This window comes from Neocloeon triangulifer, unplaced genomic scaffold (genome assembly GCF_031216515.1).
Source record: "Neocloeon triangulifer isolate White Clay Creek 2 clone unplaced genomic scaffold, ASM3121651v1 ptg000002l, whole genome shotgun sequence".
NCBI classification, from domain to species: domain Eukaryota; kingdom Metazoa; phylum Arthropoda; class Insecta; order Ephemeroptera; family Baetidae; genus Neocloeon; species Neocloeon triangulifer.
Genome location: NW_026775545.1, coordinates 3,591,014 through 3,611,463, shown reverse-complemented (window position 1 = coordinate 3,611,463; position 20,450 = coordinate 3,591,014). Strand labels below are relative to the sequence as shown.

At 35.8% G+C, this 20,450-nt stretch overlaps 1 protein-coding gene across 1 annotated transcript; it reads right to left on the bottom strand.

The window, feature by feature from the left end:
- Window positions 1-2,312: 2,312 nt before the first annotated feature.
- On the bottom strand, window positions 2,313-19,243 carry LOC132205514 (uncharacterized). Its single transcript, XM_059634607.1, has 5 exons — window positions 18,904-19,243; window positions 7,839-8,294; window positions 7,040-7,263; window positions 5,961-6,237; window positions 2,313-2,922 (listed from the first exon to the last, which is right to left on the bottom strand). Exons 1-5 carry the CDS (start codon window positions 19,049-19,051, stop codon window positions 2,753-2,755), a joined length of 1,275 nt encoding a protein of 424 aa, XP_059490590.1. The 5' UTR covers window positions 19,052-19,243; the 3' UTR covers window positions 2,313-2,752.
- Between the last annotated feature and the right edge of the window lie 1,207 nt (window positions 19,244-20,450).

Sequence of the window (20,450 nt, the reverse complement as noted above, 5' to 3'; positions counted from 1 at the left end):
CTCTCCGACAGCGAATACATAAACGCACAAAAAAGACGAGCCGACGTCACACGGGACGCCGCCGATAAGCAAAGCGCTTTCGTGTTTGCTGTAGATAAATTGTGATGATGGGCGTCAAAGAAAAATAATGCCCATTATTTTTTTTTATACACCAGAACGTTATTTTTTTTTTATCACGTGTGCCGATCTGCGCACTACATGGCCAATGGAGAAATAAGAAAAAAATATTATAGATGAAGGCGTTGTTTACTGTTGATGACCGACTATCTACTGAAAGAAATAAAATACTACAAATGCCTCTAAGTTGACTAGAAATATACTCTCATTTTTGTTCAATTTCAATCAAATTTTTGATTGCAGTTTTTTATATTAATTCAAATTATTTATTTAAAAATAAAATTGAATTCAGCATATAATGACTATTGTATCTTTATTTTAAAAATTGATACATCACATTTTTTACTTTCAATAAAGGTACGGATAAGCCACGGATCAGGCAGGGATTGGGAAGGGATCAAGTAGGGATCAGCAAGGGATATCCCACCCAGGGACCCTGAAAGATGGTTTAAATGTGTATTTTTCTTTGGAGGATTAGAAGAAATTTAAGATTTAGGATTATGAATTCATGCAAATTAATCTGGAAAATATATAATTAAATAAAAATTACAGCTACAAAAAATTGATGAACGATTTTTTCTTAGTTTTTTATGAGCATGCATTTTTTTCATGTTGCTGATAAAGAAATAATTTAGCTATTAAAAGTTTTAATTTTTGAATAAAAGATAAAAATTTACTATCCAGTTTTACAGGTCACTTTTATGCAGGCATATCATTCGCCATTTAATTTTTTAATTTCTCAAACTCAAGTGGATAACTCAAAATCTGATTCATCGAGCAACAAGTTAAGCAACGAGGTGACATCGTCGCCATCGGCCGAGTATAATTTATAAATAATTGAGCAAGAAAAGTAGACCAATTACTACACACGTGTGTAGCGATTTATTAAAAAACAGCGCAACTTGTTTTCGCGTGGGCGCCTCTTTTCACTCTGCCTGCTCTCCTGTGAGTGTGTTACAAAAACGACATTCGCATTTAAATAAAACGTATCAGCCATCGCAGTAAATTACGTGCCGCGAATACACACAACACAACCGCGTGCACTGCACACTTCAATAAAAATAAACTGGCATAAATATAAAAGGAAGCCGCGCTCGGTTTTTTCCAGCCGGGCATAAATTTTATGCCGAGGGTGTCGATTGGCACAGATAGTGTATAATTTCTGCCGCAAACATATTATTTTTATACACTTGCACGATGCAGTTTTGTGAAAATGTTCTCGCTTTTCGAATAAAAATTCGATGCGTCGTTTAATTTTCTCGCGCGGCTGGAGCGCAAAATTAAAATGAGGCGAGCGTGCGACAAAGTTATAATTGAATCTGCGGAAACCCCATTTCGCAGCTCTCTTGTCGCCGCCGGCTTGAAATTAACACCGCAGAGGAGATTGGAATTGCAGCGAACTCTCCGGCAGCTCGTGTTTCATAAATTTTGGGATTTTGACACCAAAAATAATCATCCGCGTTACATAGAGAGCAGGATTTGAAATCACGAATAAAAATGACGAGCTCATTAATAAGAAAAGAGCCGCTGGCGTTTTTGTTGCATGAATGATTCATAAGTTCTACGTACTTCAAAAATAGTCTGCGAAAAAGGTTCTTTCATGCGTTCCGCGTGCAGAATGACAAAGTGCCAAGGAGAATTGAAGGAAATTAAAGTTTTCAACTAAACTGATCGTTGAAGAAGGAAGACTGACAATGTACATCAAATTAAAATTGAATTTTCTTATTTATTTGGCGTATAAGAGTCTGAAAGGCTTTAATACAAAGAACAACTGTGCTCTCTGCCGCTTGCTGCGCATCAATAATTTATCTTAATCAGTTAAATAATAACACTGCTCTGCTTGTCACTATCAATAAAGAAAAAAATGAAAGTTAATTTTGTTTTTATAAAAGAAATCTCATGAATTTGTCAACGACGCAATAATGCATTTCGGTTTTTCCCCTGCTCCCACTGTGAAAATCCTATAAATAGATTATTTAATGCAAAAATCTGCTTTTCTTTTAGAATTACCAATCTCTTAAACACATTTATTTTAAAATCTGTTCTATCAATTTTTCAAGAATGCTCCGATTATTACCATGATTCAGGATTTTTTTTATACATCTTCATATTGACTAAGAAGAATAAATATTATTTTATATAATTATAGAAATATTTTTGTTTGCCAATTTTAAATAAATGAATCAAGAGGAATTTTGTTGATAACCCTTTTATTATTGGTTGATTTCACGTTTATAAACAGTACAATTATACAGCACATTTACATATTATTAGCAACTATTCATCCTAAATACTTTAATATGAATAATGTAAGACTTTGTTTGCAAGGTAATACACGTGTCCGAATAAGACGATCATTTAGTAATATGATACCTCTCACTACTCGCTTCTTCTTTTATTACTATTTTTTTTTTAACATGTACCACAATATTTGTGCTTCTCATACATGACTAAAACAAAATGACTTCAGTTCTCTGCACTTGAATGATTAATCCATAATGTGAGCAGCTGCTTGGTGCTTTTCTTTGAAAGTATGGTAATCATATTGATATAATTATATTAAGTGAAATTACGAAAAGTGTTTCTGAAGAAGTGCATGCTATATATTTTTATATAGTTAAATTCGCTGGAACGTTCAGTCTGCTGTGGAGAGGGTCCTCGGCGGGGCCTCTTTGGGCTTGCGGGTCACTCGGCGGCCCAGGTGGAGAGCGACAGGGCCAACTTTGATGTCTTTGAAGACAGCAATTGCCTCGTTGTGGCTCAAACCATGAAGGGGACGTCCGTTCACGGCCAGAATCTCATCACCTGGAACAAGGAGGAAGAAGGATTTCCTGTTTAATTTTTTGTATTGTAAAGATTCAGTTTTGAATATTATATTTTTTTGGATTTTTTATGAAAAAATAAACTAAAATGGGCTTTTTTAAAATAAATATTTAATCTATAAAGTGAAAGTAAAATTCTGATGATCAAATTTTAACAGGTGCATAGCAAGTTTGTAAATAATATTAAAGCACCGCGCGTCTGTCTGGCATATCTTTCTTTGTCTATTAGTCGCGTGTGGAAATATATATCGAACCTGCCCTCCCGCCCCCGGCCACCCAAGTCGATTTGCGGGTGGTCCGCCTGACGACTGCTTAATTGAAACACCCCTCAGCAAGGAAGAAATCCTCAATCTGCAGTCTATTATAAAAAAGCTTCTTTTGAGCTCTCAGAGCCCGCACTGATTGCCTGATAATTATTATACGCTCTAGCACGCGGTCTATATACACTTGTCGAATTTGTTGGCCTAGGCACAGATTTTGACTTTTTTGTTCCACACCGCCACCACCAAATTCTCTCTCCTTGGGATTGTTTTTATTTCACGGTGTCTGTGGGGAATGGCTTGTGTCAAGTGGTAAAAAGACACATGTCTTGTCATTCTAGGAATTACGTCTCTCGTTTTCACTTACTTGGAAATGGGATAAGGGAGGTTTTGTTTCGACTGAGATGCGGTGCATGTGTTGTGGTTTTTGTCCAGGGAGTTTTTGTTCGGAGGGGAATTATTTGGAACTCTTTACAAAGAACTTGCTTGTCCTGATTAAATTCCACTCAAACTGCTGTTTAATTTATTTATAGATAATATGGGTATCTAAAATTCAGTTTACAAGCTTAATTGGAATTTGACAAATTCCTGAATTCATTTGATCATTATATTGCCTTTTGAATAAATTTATTAATTTTAATTGAAGTACAGATTTGCTGAGAGTGCAACATTTATATCACTGGCATATAATAGATATTTTATTTTTTAAAGTTATGCACTTTTATATAAATTAAAAGTCCGATCTCAAAAATTATTTTCTCTGTTATATGTAGTTTTAATATTTTCTATTAAGAAATGCTCGTTTACAAAAAATGTTCCTAAAATTAAATTGAAATTATTCAATAGAATTTTTTAACTGTATATACATATCATATTTGGATTGATTGTAATTATTTATTTTTAACATTAGAATTGCATTTTATTTATTTTCTTTTTAAGTAAAATAAATTTGATTTGAACCGTCTATTTTCTTTACCCAGCACAAACATAAGTAAAGTTAATTGGTTCAGCTCGTACAGGCTCATGGTCTAAAAAACTGGGCTACACTCACAGACCAGTCATTGAGCGCTCGATCTAATTGATCCGTAATTGGGCGCCTGGTGCAATTAAATCCGTGTGATACATAATGTTTATATCTCAAATATAATTGCAATACTGTTATATAAGGATCATTACAGCCGTCGATGCTCCACATATTTTTCTCTTGTTTTGTTGATGCTATTATAGGTGCTGCCGCGGCGTGTGAAAGAATTTGGAAATAAAGATTCAGCTAATTGCCAGCGAGTAAAGTGCCGCGAATTGGACGTAAAACGCAGCAGTGCCGATCATTATCCGACGCGGTCGGCCGGAAACAATATAAAAAGCAGCACTTATCGAGCTATAACAGCCCGCATATTATTTTCCAAGTGCAAACTCTCATTATTCTTCTCTGGCATGATGAGAGCAGTGCGCCATAATGGGGGCTCAGCTGGAACAGCTCGGCATACACAAGGCCGAAAACTGTGTTTTGCACCTTTCCTCGGAAATAAAACGCAAACACGCGAATTTAGAAGGAGCCCACCTGCGAGACAGGTGTGCGGTGATTTTATTTAAGAGCAGTCGTGTTTTTTGACTCAAAAGTTCAAGAGCAACGGGAATTGCGAATTACAAAGACAGAGAAATCTCTCAACTCGTGCGCCATTAAATTATTATAGCAGCTGCCTTTTAATAAGACCTGTATTATGCTCCTTATTTTCTGTGTTTGTTCTCACCAGGTTATTTGCCACTGAACTTTCGTAACACTCTAGTATATCAGAACAAGTATTCTCTTCAAAAAAATTTATAAACGCATTGTTTTGACAAGCTGAATATACATTTAATTCCGGGAGCTGAAGAATTGATGCTGTTTTTCCTATTGTACCGCAAAATCTTGATAAAAATACCCGCTTTAATTGGTTCTATGTTTTTATTTTTGCTCTGGGAATTTTTCATTTAAATCAGCGAGATTTTGCAAAAGAGGTAATAAAAAAAAACGAGGCCAATTAACACACGAGATAAACATCAGCACCAATTCGCCGAAATTAAATATGCAATAAAGCCAGCCACGAACTTAATGAAAAACCACAACGTAAATCATGACGCAGGTGCTGTTTTTTGTTTATTACGTTTATTTCCTCTTATAAACATGAAAGGCTGTGGCATTTGTAAAAAAAAATATGGCAAGTGTATATAACGTAATAACTTGAGAGACCCTATAAAAGTTGGGCCAAGGTGCTGTGGGCGCGCGCCAAACGATGACACAATCCAATGAGCATATTAGAAAGAAAAACAGAAATTTTCTCCTATCCATGAAACAAGAAACGACCGGCACTACTGGTTCTTCGCGCTCCAAAACCGGTAAAGAGTCCGGCGGTCGGCATTGATTAGGTAATATAAAAGGTGGCACTTTTAAGAATGATATAATATCTGGAATGATCCAGAAGAGATTATAAAGATTGTGCCAGAGAAAAGAAAGAAATCGAAACATTAGATTTTACAAAAAAAATATTTGGGTCAAGAATAAAAATCTATAGCAACATTGCAGAGCCAAATAATGATATTCCAGACGGGAGATTTACATTTTTTAATTGAATTCATCATTTTAAAAATTTATGCCCTGCGATTTAATTAAAAAACCTGGCTTTACAATTTGTTAAGCTTATTTGTACAGAAAAATATTATTTTCTATGCCAACTTATTATTATTTTCTCTATATTTTCAGATGAAATATTATGCTACTGACCTTCTTTGAGTAGACCAGAGTCGGCAGCCTGGCCCTGCGGAAAGACGGTCTTGATGTAGATGCCCATTTGGCCCCTGGGCGAGTCCCTACCTCCGACTATGCTGAAGCCAAGTCCCTTCTGGCCAGGGCCTTTGTTGAATTCAACGCTGAAGATGTTGAAGGCCTTACATGACCTTGGCAGCGTGCAGAATTTGGAGGAAGTTTCCTCTTCCACCGCCTCCGGCACCAGTGGAGGTGGCACGATCGTGCTTAACCTGTGGTGCCGTAAATTCGCATTCTGGAATGCAAAAGTAATTTAGAATAATTAATTAAATAAAAAAGTAAGGAGAAATTGTTTGATGTAAATTATTCCTTAAGTTAATTTAATCATGTTAGTTGAAACCAATTTGCAAAAGAAAGGAATTTTAAAATTTTAATTTTTTTATGAGACAATAGGCTTAGTGTTTCTGATTTGATGCCTAAACCGTTTTCAATTTCAAGTGGGACCAGGAAGATGCAAACGTGATTTGCAATTTTGTGCGCCCCCTAACGCCTATTCAATTTCAATTGAATTCGAGGCCTTGAAGAAATTAGTCGCAGAAAACCTGAGAACCGCGCGTCCGTCAGTGGGGTGATTGAGTTGCGATCGCTTTCGGCATTTAAATTAAGCACAAGGGACGCTCTTCATCCGCGTGTGTGTGAGTGATGAACCCGTCCGTCCGTCCATTCGAATGTCTGTCTGCGTGTTTTTTACTTTCCCACACACTGAAGACAGGAAGACAGTGTTCTTTAAAGAAGAAACACGTGCACTACAGCTATAGAGCTAGCGGAGAGATATATCGAGTTTCGTTTTCTCCGCTCAACATTTATATAATACTCAGCAACCCTCTTTGAATTCTTTTCACAGAATTTAATGACACGACAGCAGGAAAAAAACGCGCGCAGGTATAGTGAAGCAATTTGTGTTGCGACGAAGAAAAATCTGCGTTTAATTGTTCGCTCGCTCCTTGACACCCTCTTTCTGACATGCTTGTTTTTTTTGTCCCCATTTTCCCCTAAACAAAACAATCTGCTCTAGAAGATCTGAATAGGCAACTGACCTTTGGTCGAGAGTTTTCTTTGTTCGTCCTACGCAGGTCGGCGCCACCGACGCTGGTGGTGCGGGTCATCGGCCGACGGGGCTCCTCGGGCAGCGTTTCCGAGTGGATGAAGGAAAAACGACGCACCCTGGCAGGCGGCAGAGGGGGTAGTTGAGGGGGCAACGGAGGGGCCATGTGCTGTGGGGGCAGCATGTTGTGGTCGGTGAAGTACCCAAGATCAGAATCTGCAAAAATGCGGAAGAAATTTGCGTTGAATTCATTTTCCTTGACAAAAAGGGAAAATATTTCAGGCTTCATATATTTTTTTTGTAGGTTTCCTTATCTTGTCACCCGCGTTCTTATCCAAAACATATCTAAAATACCCTAGGCCCTTGGTGAATAATATGTCCAGCGTTTATTTCCATAATGAAGGGTCAGCAAAGGAATGGAGGAAAATAGAGAGGAAAAAAATCCACTAACGTTTATCATTTCAGCCAATTCCAAATGCCTTAAAGGGTTTGACAACGTTCAGAAGAACAAAACTGTAGTGGAGATGATCCTGATAGATCTTTACTAATGATAAAATTTTTTTAGTTTCAAATTATGTTTATTTTTAGAAAAAGGTAAGGTAGTCCCTCAAGTGGAAGCGATTTCTTTATAAAAATCTAGAAATTTGGAAGATCAAAAACTATATCAATATTAATAAGTTAAAAAATATAAGTATAATATCAAGCATTATAAAACAAAGACAACTCTAAAGAAATTTATCAGATGAAAGCAATTTTAAAATTTAATTAAAAAAAAAAGTGAAATCTTTTACCTCTGTCCGAAGGTCTCCTAGACCGGCCAGAAGAAACAGAGGAGCAACTGTCAGTTGATCTGCGGTCCTCAGACGGCCTTTCCAACGAGCTCCACCGCCGCCTTGCCGCCTCCGGAGGCGGTTCTGGCGGGGGTGGCACGTAAAAGGTGGGTTCGTGCACAGACATGCTTCGTTTCTTCCTCAGGCCGAGCAGTTTGGAGCGCAGGTTGGGCAGAATGGAGCCGCGGGACGAGCAGGAGGAGGACGTGGACAAAGAGTCCGAGTCGTGGTCTGGAGGGACGCGACGCGGCAACGGAATTCGCCTGGCCGTGTAGGGTATCGTCGAAATGGGCTCCGGGGGCGGCTCGGGCACTGGAGGTGCAGGGGACCGTGGTGCGTGGCCTGTTGAAAAGGATGAGCACCGCCTGCGCAGCTTCTTCCAACGCTGAGACAACGTTTTATTCCACGCTGAGAAATCTGCAAACAAAGGAAATTGACTTTAGTCAGTAAAGTTTTTTTTTTTAGAATAATGGATAAAATTAAGATTAAAAATAATCGTTTAAAAATTGAAAAAACAGTAAAGGATTTACTGCAAATTTTTTATTATTATTAAGAACAGCTTATTTTTAATAAAATAAAATAATTAAATTTATTAATCTACTAAAATATGCTTTAAACATTATGAAAGAATTTAACTGTAAATGAGCGTAGGAAGTAATTTGCAATACAGATATAATTTCTTCATTTAATTTAGAAGATTCGATCGCAGAAAAAATTTATGCTTTCAATTGATTATAAAATAATGAAAGTGAAAATTCTCAATAATTCCTCTCTGGACGCATGAATTTAATTAATTCACATCAGCACAATTTCTCCTTTCGACCAGAAAAATCTTATTTAATTATTTGCAATTGGAACAAAAGGTATTGTACCGCAAAATTTTGAAGGTTTATTTCCCACAATAAATAAGAGACGTTATAATAAAATAATTGGTGCAAATTAGACTTCATATGATATTTTTCCTTTCTTCCAACGCGATGATTCATCTCGCGCACGCCATCCGCAAAACACAATGGTCTCATTATGCGCGAATTTAAAAGAGTTACATAACACAAAACAGCTCGGCTTGGCAGACAAAGCCGCAAATTTCGTCCTACGGTAAATGTGTGCAATTATTATTCTTCTCCGAGAGGGCGTGATGCCTTCCCGGCGGTGTACTTATAAGAGAAAGATACGAGAGTCGCGTATACAAGTTTATTATTTCCAGCAACAACCTGCACAATAAATAGTAGTATACATTAATGTGAGTCAGTAGGCAGGCTGCAGCTCGAACTCACTCACGTGTATACGTGTGTGGGTAATTATGTTCGCGACCGCGGAAGGCCTTATTAGTCTTCGCTCGTCGTCGCTGTGTCTCTGGAATTAACTTAATTTAATCATAATATATACGACCTTATGATATTGCTTTGAAAAGAGAGCTTTCTTTTTTATTCCAATAACTTGCGGCCACTTCAATTGCGCGGTAAGCTCGGTATTAGGTTATCTCTATTATGGTGAATGATAAATTGGAAAAGGCCTGCATGAAAGCAAAAGTGGGTTGAAGGTTGATAACACGTGACAAACGTGAACAAAAATATGCATGTCGTGTGGTGAATCTGGCAATTTTCTACAATATTAATTTGTGTTTAAATTTTATATCCCTGAATTAAAAAAAAAGTTCATTGCGATATTTATTTTCGTTCTCGAAATTTTCAATTTTTCAGTTTCATAGAAAACCGTTACGCAATAATTCATTCTCTTAAATCGGAGCTCTTAAATGAAATAAAACTTGTCAATACTAACATTAAGCCAAATTCACAAAATATCACTTAAAAATATCTCTATCTGGCTGAACTTTTTGTTGGAGAGGCACTTAAGGAGAGAAGAAACATGCGGTTTTTTTTGTTTTTTTTGAGAACTTCCTGATATATTTTTCTTCGTACTAATGAATCTAGGAGGTCAAAGACCAACACTGGCAGATTCTTCCTTATGATTTAGCAAAAATTTTGAATAGTGTTCTTTTATTTATATACAATCTCTACTGAAGTGATAAAAATGAAGTAAATAATATTGTAAAAATATGTCCAATGTTTTCAAGATGTAAAGTAATGATATTGGTATCGTAGGGATAGGGATCGAAGAAAATGTATTTTAATTTCAACATCTTGTAAATGGATTATCAAAATAAATAGCGGATATAGAATCAAATAGACAACTAAATGTGTTGAAATAAATTTTTGCTGATATATATTTTTTATAAATAAAATGAAGAAAAGAATGATTGTTTTTAACAGAAGCATCAGGAAGAGAACTTTCATTTTAAGAAACACAGTGGAGCGTAAACGAAACAAAAGCTATATAATTCTCAGTCAGAGCAAGTAAAACACCCTGCCGGGTTCAGCGCACTTTCTTTCCATTATTCCTAGAGATCTGTTCCTGATCTCCAACAGCTCTCTTGTGTGTTTGGTTCTTCCTTGCAACTATAGAAAGGCTTGCGTGTTTATTTGTTCTTTTAAATATTCCAACGGAGCAGTGTAAGTTCCTAATGCACGTGGGGCTGCTGCACAATGCGTTGAGTGCATCCAGCCAGCGTCTTTTTCTTTTCGGCTCCCCCTGCTGCTTTAGCACACGCTTTATTTTCTTTATCGCTGCTGCTTTTGTGTGTGCAGCAACGCAGAGACGTAGCTGTAAAACGCCCGCGATAATTGTGTGAATGCGAGTTGTAAAGTAAGACTGACAAGCAAGGGGAGCCCCGGCCATGCTTCTGGAATTCATTACTGAAAATGAGCAGCCCTCGCCGCCGTGCAGCTCCTTTTTAATGATAATCACCACACCAGAACGGGCAGAAGTTACACTCAAATGACCATGAATATTATATTCATGCGTCGAAAAATAAATTCCTCAGATGGTTAAAAAATAAACTACGGAGAGAATTTCGCGCTCCGTGCGCCGGCAGCGAAAGTGTAACTTTTATTTACGCTCTTGAAATCAAATCAACGGAGCGCCGAAATTAAATTTAAGGACGAGTGGTGGGTAAACACTTACGAAAGTAAAACGCATCGCAAACATTCGCTTTTGAAAGGCCGGTAGTTTCGGCCGGCAAACATGCAGAGCAGAAATGAACGCTGCAGATAAAGAGCGTCGAGAAAGCCAGCGATAAATTTTTGGAGTTTTGGCCTTGGAGGAGTTTTTCACAGTAGTAAAAATTGGAAATGAAGTACCTTGAAAATATAAATTTTTTCGCACATCCATTTATATGCATTGGTTTATCCATAAGAAGTTTCATGGAAGGGAATTTTTTAAGGAGTTATTACTTCTTAATTCAAAAGGTTTGCGCATTCACTAAAAGACTTAATAATCATTTTTAGGGTACATTTACTTTATAAAATGAAATATGAGAGCGAAACTATATTAATTAAATAAAATCAATATTATTATTATTATCTTTAATCATTAAATTAATTATAATTGTTAATAAAGAAGCTATTTTGATAAATTACATCATTTTTTTAAATTTTATTTGAACATTGCAGCTTTGGCAGCTTTTCCTATGGCCATTCCTCGTGTATAATCAATAATTATTGAAGTTCCTATCTTCATCTTCATAATTGATTGCTATACAGCAATAAAATAAAATTTTAAAAGAAAAGTATACAAATTTTTCTCCCCGAGATGTGTATGTTTCGTTTAAATTAAATTTTAATAGAAAATGCTTAAAATTACTTTAATTAAAAACAAAAATTTAAATGAATCTTAAAATATTAAAAAAGTTAAAAAATAATTCCTTAAAATAATCGTTAAAAGTTAAAAAAGTTTAAATGTTGAGCCTATTATTAAACTTTTATTTGACCCACTGCCCACGGCCAGAGAAATCACTAATAGCGCTGGATCCGCACGCGCCAAATAGAGGTCCCATCATTTGATTTGATCACGCCGGAGACAAAAATATAAGGATGAAAGATTTCTCTTTCAAAAGGACGATTCGAATGAGAGGCGATCGCGGTAATCATCGCCAAAACAGAGAGCCTCCATTCAAAAAATGTGTGCCGAATCACGACTCAAACATAAAACCTTTGTAAATGTGTATAATCGAAGAAAGGAATTGTCAGTTGGAAATGAAAAATTACCTTTTTAGGAGAGTGGAGAGAAACAATAATATGAAATAAAGCTAATTATGATTACTCATCGCCTGCAAACAAAATTTTGAATTAACTTTTGGAGTGAGAGAGAGCGCGAGTTGATGTGACTTTGAATCAAAATCGCATTTGTCAAGAGAGAGAGAGGTAATTGCAAAAATTGACACAAACTTGAGGATGATTAATAATTTTAGAAAATCATGCTTGTCATCAAATTTGTTATAAACTCTCGACGGTGCCATTATTTTATTCATACAAAGTTGCCTCACACGCATTTCTCCACTTGAACACGCCCGGTTTTCAAGAGCTAAACGCGCGTTTAGAGATAACGCGCGAGATTTCGCCGAACTTCCAATTTTATCCGGGCGTCGATAATATGTCATCGGTGGGGCTGTGCAAACAGCCCTAGCAGATATTAATAAAACACACATTGAAAAGATACCGAACGTGCACTGCGTTTTCATATCTGATGGTTGTCAAGGCAACCTTTCGCTCTTCTATGTGCAATGAATGAAAATACTATATGAAAAGTTCTCGAAAACCGTCATTCAAATATATGCTTGTGGCTTTGCGTCCCGTGCACGTTGATATTTTTTTTTTATGAAATAAATGTAATGACAGGAAGAGGTTGACTTTTGGTGCACTTGAAGGCGAAATGTTATTCACGTTCTAAGAATAAAACAAAATTTCATGTGTAAGATGCATGACTTTGTGAGGTTAGATGACTCGCGCGTCACATGCATACCCGACAAGGATCGCGAAACGGGATTTCCTGCAGGACGTGAGAAGGACGCTCAAGGAATTTCATATCTTAAATTATACACGTCAAACTTGTGGTGCCGTCAGAAGTTCATAAAATTCTAAAAATTGAAAAGAAATTCAGTGGAAATTAATGATTTAGAAAAAAATTTAAAATCTTAAGATAATATAATGTAATAATTTTAAAATAATTATGCTCTTTTTTATTTAAAATAAAGAGCGCCTCATTTAATACCGCTTGATTTCAACATATCATGTTTTTTAAGAATCAAAATAATTTAAAATTATATGAAAGTATATAATTCTCGTTATTAAAGAAAAATAAAAAATACAATAACAATCAAATAACTTGAAACTTGATTTATATTCAATTTCATTCTACGCATTTTATTTTTCTCGTAACGAGTCAAAACAATGAATTATGAAAACATTGGTTTGGGGAAAATAGGCCAATTTACAACGCACTGGAAATCATTTGCCAAGAAGCGGTAATACCCGGCTATACTCATCGCTCTGAAGCCTAAACTACAGGAAAATAATTTTTATCAATTTTGTTTCACTTACTCTTGACACAATTTTGGATAATTGTTTTGGCGCACAAGATATCAACAAAATGACGGGAGGGAATTCCACTGGGACGCGAGACAAAAGTGAAATGAGAATAATTAATTTAATCAGATGGAAAATCGTATCTCGTGATTAAAATTTCCATAAATTATAAATCAGCTTTAATTTTTGTTATTTCAACTTTTGCTTTTTTAACATTTATTTTCTCGAGATGGGCAAGTTAGATATATTTCCAACAACAGCATTGTTAAAAAAAGATCAAAAGTACCCTCATGGATGCACCTTCCCATCCACCCTCTCAAATTAGTCACAAAAGAAGATATTAAATTTCCACTGCCATCATTATTATTTGGCGATAAAAGGCTGAAATCGGCTCAAAAGACCAAAAGCCGCCCGCTTTTCAGCAGAGTGTTGGCGAGACGCGGTTCTCAGACCATAAACACCTGGCTCGGCACAAACTAGCTCGCATCCCCTATCAGAGTGTATCGCGCGATTTTCCTCCCCCGCATTCCTCCAATGCACCCCTGGCTGGATTTCACCTCTCTCGTGCATGTCAAATGCAGAGCACTGTTATATATTTCACAACTCGTAAATAAACCCGAGCGGCCTAACTGAGGAAAAAAACAGGCTCCCCGCCGGGGTTGGTTGTGTTGAAATCATTTTCGAGCGGCCATAAAACTGCCAAACGCAGACGCCACGTTAGTCAAAGGGAAAAGGCAGGAAAAGAGAACGCGCACTTATTATTATCGCACAAAGCAAGCTTTCTTGACTTTCCAATTATGAAATCAGAAAGATATTTTTTACATGGGAAAAAACCAAGACAAACAAGTCTCACTGCAAAGGATATGGCGATATTGGGTATTTTTTTCTATCTCTTTAAATTTCTTTGTCGAACAATTATTTTTTTTACTTATTTTGTAAAATGCTTGCAACAATTAGAGAAATTAATAATGTAATTTTAAACTAAATGTGAGATTTTGTAAGGTAAAAATGCAAAATAAAATTTATATCCGGCAGAAATATTTTTTGCGTTTAGAAGTTTTGCATACTTTTATAATATTTCCAACACTAAAAAAGAACATATATTTAATGGAAAAATTAATAATGCATAGAGCCGAAAATTTTTCAAATTTATAACATTGAACAAAGAATTTGTAAAATCCTCCAGATGTAAATTTGTGCAATAAATATAGGACGAATAAACAACAATTATAATAAAAACATTGTTGATAAGCAAATGAAGACAAATAGCCTTGCTGGGTTTGCTTTTATTTTTATTAATCGCCCCTATACGAAAGCGCCGAAATTAGAGATGCGCCGTGAGGTCGGTCGCCCTCATAACCAACCAAAATTACACCCCCAGCAGAGTTCGAGGGACGTAAATATGCCTGTCTCGTATCCCGCCCACTTTTTCCGCGGGAGCATCTCATCTAAAAAAAGTTCTATAAAGGATGATGACGAGAGACCACCCAGCACGAGCTAGATGGTGTCCGTACTAATATTATCATAACTAGCCCGGGAGATCGTAAAAAGAAGTGTGTTTTATAGGAAGGAGCCTGCAGGATGGGATCATAGGAGAGTTCAGAAAAAAAAGTGTGTGCCATACGAGGAAAACCAGCAGCACCCTTTTGGAATAATAATTCACGATCGCTCACATACCACAAGAGACCATAAACAGATATTTCTCCGCAGTTAAAAAATATCTTTAGAAGAAAACCTTTATCAATCACACTTTTACCGCACAAAATTGATATTAAATTCTATTTTTATATTTCCGAGGTCATTGACTATTAATGTTTTCCAATCGTGCGATAATTCTTTATTAAAAATACAATTTTTTATGAAAGACATATTTGAATATTATAATTCTAATAGCGGGATATTGTTTCTGTCAAATGGTTCTCTATTAAAATATTTGCTTTTTTTAATTATCAGCCAAAGTTTGTAAATAATATTTTAAATAAAAATAGGTTTCATCTCAATTCTCAACGATGTATCGCATAAAATTGAGAAAGATTGCCTTGTAATTTTTCCACACAAAAAATCTTGAGCTGTTGTGGGAGAATAAATAAATTGAATTGAAAACTTTTCATCTAATTTGAAGGTTAACCCCCATTAATTGTCAAAATACATTCATTTCGTCTAGATTTATAAATAATTTTTCTATAAAAGTCTCCACCGCATTAATGTGTCACAATTATATATAAATAATTCAACACAAAATGTGATGAGTCACCTCATCCCTGACGCTTCTTCTTTCTCTAGCTCTGATCCATTGAAAAAAATAACCTGCTCTCTGGCTTGTGCTTTTTAAACACGACGCAGAGCAGGCAGATGTTTTTCGCTGCTGCTGCTGGTGGAGGAAAACCAGCTGACGATCACGCCTTTTTTGCCATAATTTGCAAAACATGTTTTGCACACAGCTTGTGTCTATATAATACACTTCATCTGCCACACAGCGATGTGTACATAAAATCGGCAGACAGCAGGGAGCAGCACGCGTGTCCAATTAATAAGTAACACGGCCATAAAACACGTTCGGCGCGAAAAATGTAACAAATAAGTCTGAACTCCTGCGAACGGGAAAAATACACGTTTTAAAAAGAGTGATAATTATTTTTAAATTTTCAATAGCTCCAAGCAAAAAAGTGGATTAGATTTTTATTTTTATTATACCAGTATGTGATTTTATTGGTGTTATACAATAAAAATTGCAGCATAATGACGAAGAGTAAGACAAAAAAAAATTGGTAGCTGCAATAAAACCATAAAAATTGAGCTAAAAGGGACGAGTACCGTTGTAGACAAATTTAGTTTTTTTCTAAGTCGTACCCGCGCGTTTTTCTGTGGACTTAATCCTTTCTGATCAGAACAATTTCACTCTCTATCGCATTCGAAAAACGATTAAGAGGCGTGAAATCTCTGAAATATGCAGCCTCTTGAAAATATATTGAAACGCATTTCCATCTTCATTAACGCATTGTCCCATTTTACTCACGGCAGCAGCTTTCGGGCGACGTTGATTGTTATTAATGATAATTTTTCGAGATGGAATTTTTTTCTCTCTAGGACCTTATGCGGTCGAAAGCGTGTGTGTTGACCTTGGAAGGTCGCGCCTCCTCATTTTCCCTATTTAGTTTTCCTCTGGCCGCGCCGATGTTGCGCGTCGCTGGCTTTTGTGTTATTGTTATAAAAGCTGCAAAGGAAATTACATTTCGGCGCGCGGCGGTGGCGAGTTGACCCAAAAAAATGCAAGCCGCTAGTCTAAAATTAACTCTTTTCCTTTGCTGGCTCGATTTCCTGCCTCAGTATTAATATACATGTTTTTGATAAAATGGCTTGAGAAAGGAAACGGTTTGTCGCCGACGATATTTGCAAAGTCACGTGTTGACGCAATGACTCAATGCTTTTATTTGTGCGTATTGTACACTGTGTTGTTGTTTTATCACGCGGTTGAACGCGTCCGTATATTATTTACTTATGTGTTGTATGCATTTTTAGCTTTATCTCTTTGACAGCCCATTCATGTTCAACGGACGCATCTAGAGAAAAAAGCATGCAGATGCACGAGAGGCGTTGGAGCAACTCATTCAAATGCAAAAGCTTTTGTTCTATTCTGATGCTCCGAAAGTGGGAGGACACTCAAAACTTTGTTGTGAAATTTCTCCGCATGATTTGAATAATAGAAAATAAAAAAGAAGATATATAGTTGTAGAAATTCAGGTGTTTTGCAATAAAAATCCATTGTCTTAATAATTTACAGCAGTTCGCTTGATGCAAGCTGTCAAAAGAAAAAAGAATAATGAAAATTTCATTAAAAAATTGAGTGGATTTTCTTTTTGCGTTTTTGCTTATGTGCGACTTCTTGATTTTTATATTATATTATTCTTTATTTGTTTGAAAAATCCTCATGACTGCTTAGACTTTACATATCATTATGAAAATATGATGTTAATGATATTAATAAAAATTGTAATAAAAAATTATTATTTCTTTATTTTTTTACTATTAATACAAGTCCCAAATGACAAGACAAGCAACATTACAGAAGTGCAAAAAAATACAAAGATAAGTTATTTTATTTTATAATCATTTGAAGTCACCAAAATTTATTAGAATTTTTTTTTTAATTACAAGCGGAATTACATTAATAATTAAGTAAATGCAATTTAAAATAGATTAAAAAGATAAAATTATAATAATAATAATTATAAAATAAAAAGTATTGTAATTAAATATACCAAAATTTACAATCTAAAGTTGTTAAATAATTTATATAAACAAGCACAAACTGGCACAAACTAAAATTTTTTAATTTAAGCCATTTCATTCTAATTGTAAAATAATTAAAAAGATTTAAATTTTTCTAACCTAAACTTTAATTCGTGATGATATAAATTAATATAAACCAACAATAATTTCATCATAAATAGAATAAAACAGTAAATTTTGCAGCTCGTTATTTCCACCTAATCGCACCGCCCGCAATTAAAGGTTAACATTTGCACAAATTTACGTCAGCAGCATTTGGCAAAAAGCGCCACAATTTACGCAACAAAAACTTTGTAAAGCATTAAGAGTCGTATGAACTTTTTTTGAAGTGTGTGTCCGCCAAAAAGTGACGTACCGTTTTAATGTGCGTGTATGAAATTTCCAAAAATGGTCACCTGCTTTATGAGCACCAACCTTCTGCTTCTTTGGTTCTTCTTGGGAGTTTGTTGGCTCCGACTCGCAGGAAGCGCGTTTCGCATTTAAATTCGATTCACGCCGTGTTTTGTATAAACTCGCTCTGAAAATGACTCACCTTCCTGTCTTTGGCGAAAAGAGCGAGAAAGGGTGTGCGTAAATAGCGAATCTTGAGGTTTCCATCTCGCGGAAATGGAAATGCTCGCGCGCGTGAGCGGCTCTCTCAGAATTTTCAAATGGAATAATAAAACTCTCTGTCGGTCTTATCGCTTCTCTAATCAAAGATTGAATTGTTTGCCGGCGTCGAGTCACCAAAAGAAGAATATTAGTTCTCAAAAGGATTTTTGAATTTATAAATTATTTGGTCATTTAAAGCCGCATAATATTGAGAGAATATAATTCATGTTATGCAATATTAAATGAAAAGAAAATTTGTGTTTGTAGAATAATTGTGGTTAAAAATTAAAAAAATGTACATAATCAAATCAGTGCCTTTGATTTTGTTATTCAATTGTATATTTTCTAAACATACTTCTTAATTATCTTTAAAAACATTAAATTTTGCGATTTGTTCACCCACAGCCTGTATATACATATTTTACTTGCCTAACAATAAGATGCCATTACTTGTGTAACAGACCAGATGATGTTTATTTATATTATTGATTTTATTTAACATAATTAAGGAAATAAATATAGCACAATGTAATTTGGGAATTAAGAAATGATTCCCTTAATAATATTTATTGTTTATAAAGATTTAGTATTTATTTAATTTATAAAATAAATTACTGTGGAAGAAAACATAAAAATATGTATAGTATATTATTTATGTTTAATTTAAGTGCTTAAATTTATAATTACTTATTTTTTTATAACAAAATATAAAATTTAAAAACCTTTTTTATCGGTGGGTGGTGCAGAAAGGGTTGACGCTAGGTCTTCGTTGGAGACGGACATGGGGGCGGCTCGGAGGCTGTGCCTGAGGGGTGACATCCGCAGCAGCCGCGGCAGGGCCTCGCCCTCCGAACTCTTGAACAGCACCATCGCCGGCTAATCCATTGATTGATTGACGACCCGGGTATATCCGACTCTGACAAATAGGGCAACGAACGAGACCGAGTGAAGTTCAATTATTTGAAAACGCGGCGAGAGCAGCGTGCGCGTGATCCGCTCTCGTGCACTGCCAGACAAACACTGACTGAAGACCTGCCGTGCACGTTGATACTGAACCGGCGAGCACCAAACACGCTCTCGGCCTGCCGGCGAAGAGAGGAAACTTTAATATAAATGAATGCGGCTTGGCAGTGGGGATCGGGGTCTTAAAATATTCAATATTAGTGCACTAAAATTTTAGATTAAAAAAATTTATAAATTATTGTCACTTTTTTCGGCCTTTTTAAACTGCAAGCAAAAACAATAGTGAGCCTCAGAAAAACTTTTTGAGGACGATTTTTTTTTGAGGCAGTATTATTTTTACATATTTCAAACGATACGTCATCTCATAAGAAAAATCAAATTAATTGCTTTTGATTGAGTTTAATTCTTGGATAATTACCATTGCTTTTTACGGGAATTGTCTGAAATTGCAGAGTTTAAAAATTGGCACCTTGATGAATAGAAATCAAACAAAATTCGTATCATCCTGATTAAGTTTTGGAAAAAATAAAATAAAAACGGAGCTCCACATTTAATTAATCAATGGGAAACGTTCCAGTAAAAATTGTTTCCAGTGTAGATGCAAAAACAAGACAACTCATCTTTAAAAAAGATACCAAAAAAATATCTGTTTTGGCGACATTTGATTATTTTGCCACGTGAGAATCAATTGCATTTTCCCTTAACCTTTTGAGAGAGCATATTGAATTATTTTTTAATTTATACTTTAAAGTTCTTTAAAATATCTTTATTTTGAAACTTTCTAGCTCAAAATCCACATAAATTTTTTATTTTCTTTTTTCTAGTAATCCAAATTCTCCCACTTATTTAGCTAGTTTGAAAGTTGCCGTGAATAACGTGAATTGCTTTTGGAAAGAGAAAAAAAGTCGCAACCACAAAATTCCGAAGCACCCCAATCGAAGCCTGTAATTTATGGAGGGTGAAATTTGAGCATTTCTCCGCCCTCTAACAAGGTGCAACGCATGCTTAAGAAAAATAGAGATAATATCCGTCGGTGCTGCGTGTGAAATTTCGCTTCTTTCCCACGAAAACGTCTCGCCTCGCAGTGCATCCGAGACGAAAAAACATCAATCCTTGTGCACCATCATCCATCCGTCCGTCCTTCCAGCCGTAACGACACACATCTCTCAAGTTTTTCCCTCAAGAGGGGTGCTAATTTTAGCCTAGCGGGGGTGGACTCATTGAGAAGCACATGGTCGACCAATAATTAGGCACATCACAGACGCTCGCTAAGAAAATCTCTGCGGCTGGCACTTTTTTCACTTGA

Coding starts and splice junctions, on each gene's coding strand:
- LOC132205514 (XM_059634607.1), bottom strand. CDS start 19,051: ATGGTGCTGTTCAAGAGTTCGGAGGGCGAGGCCCTGCCGCGGCTGCTG. Junction 6,238..7,039: donor AAGAAAACTCTCGACCAAAG/GTCAGTTGCCTA, acceptor TTTGCATTCCAG/AATGCGAATTTACGGCACCA. Junction 2,923..5,960: donor CTCTGGTCTACTCAAAGAAG/GTCAGTAGCATA, acceptor TCCTTGTTCCAG/GTGATGAGATTCTGGCCGTG.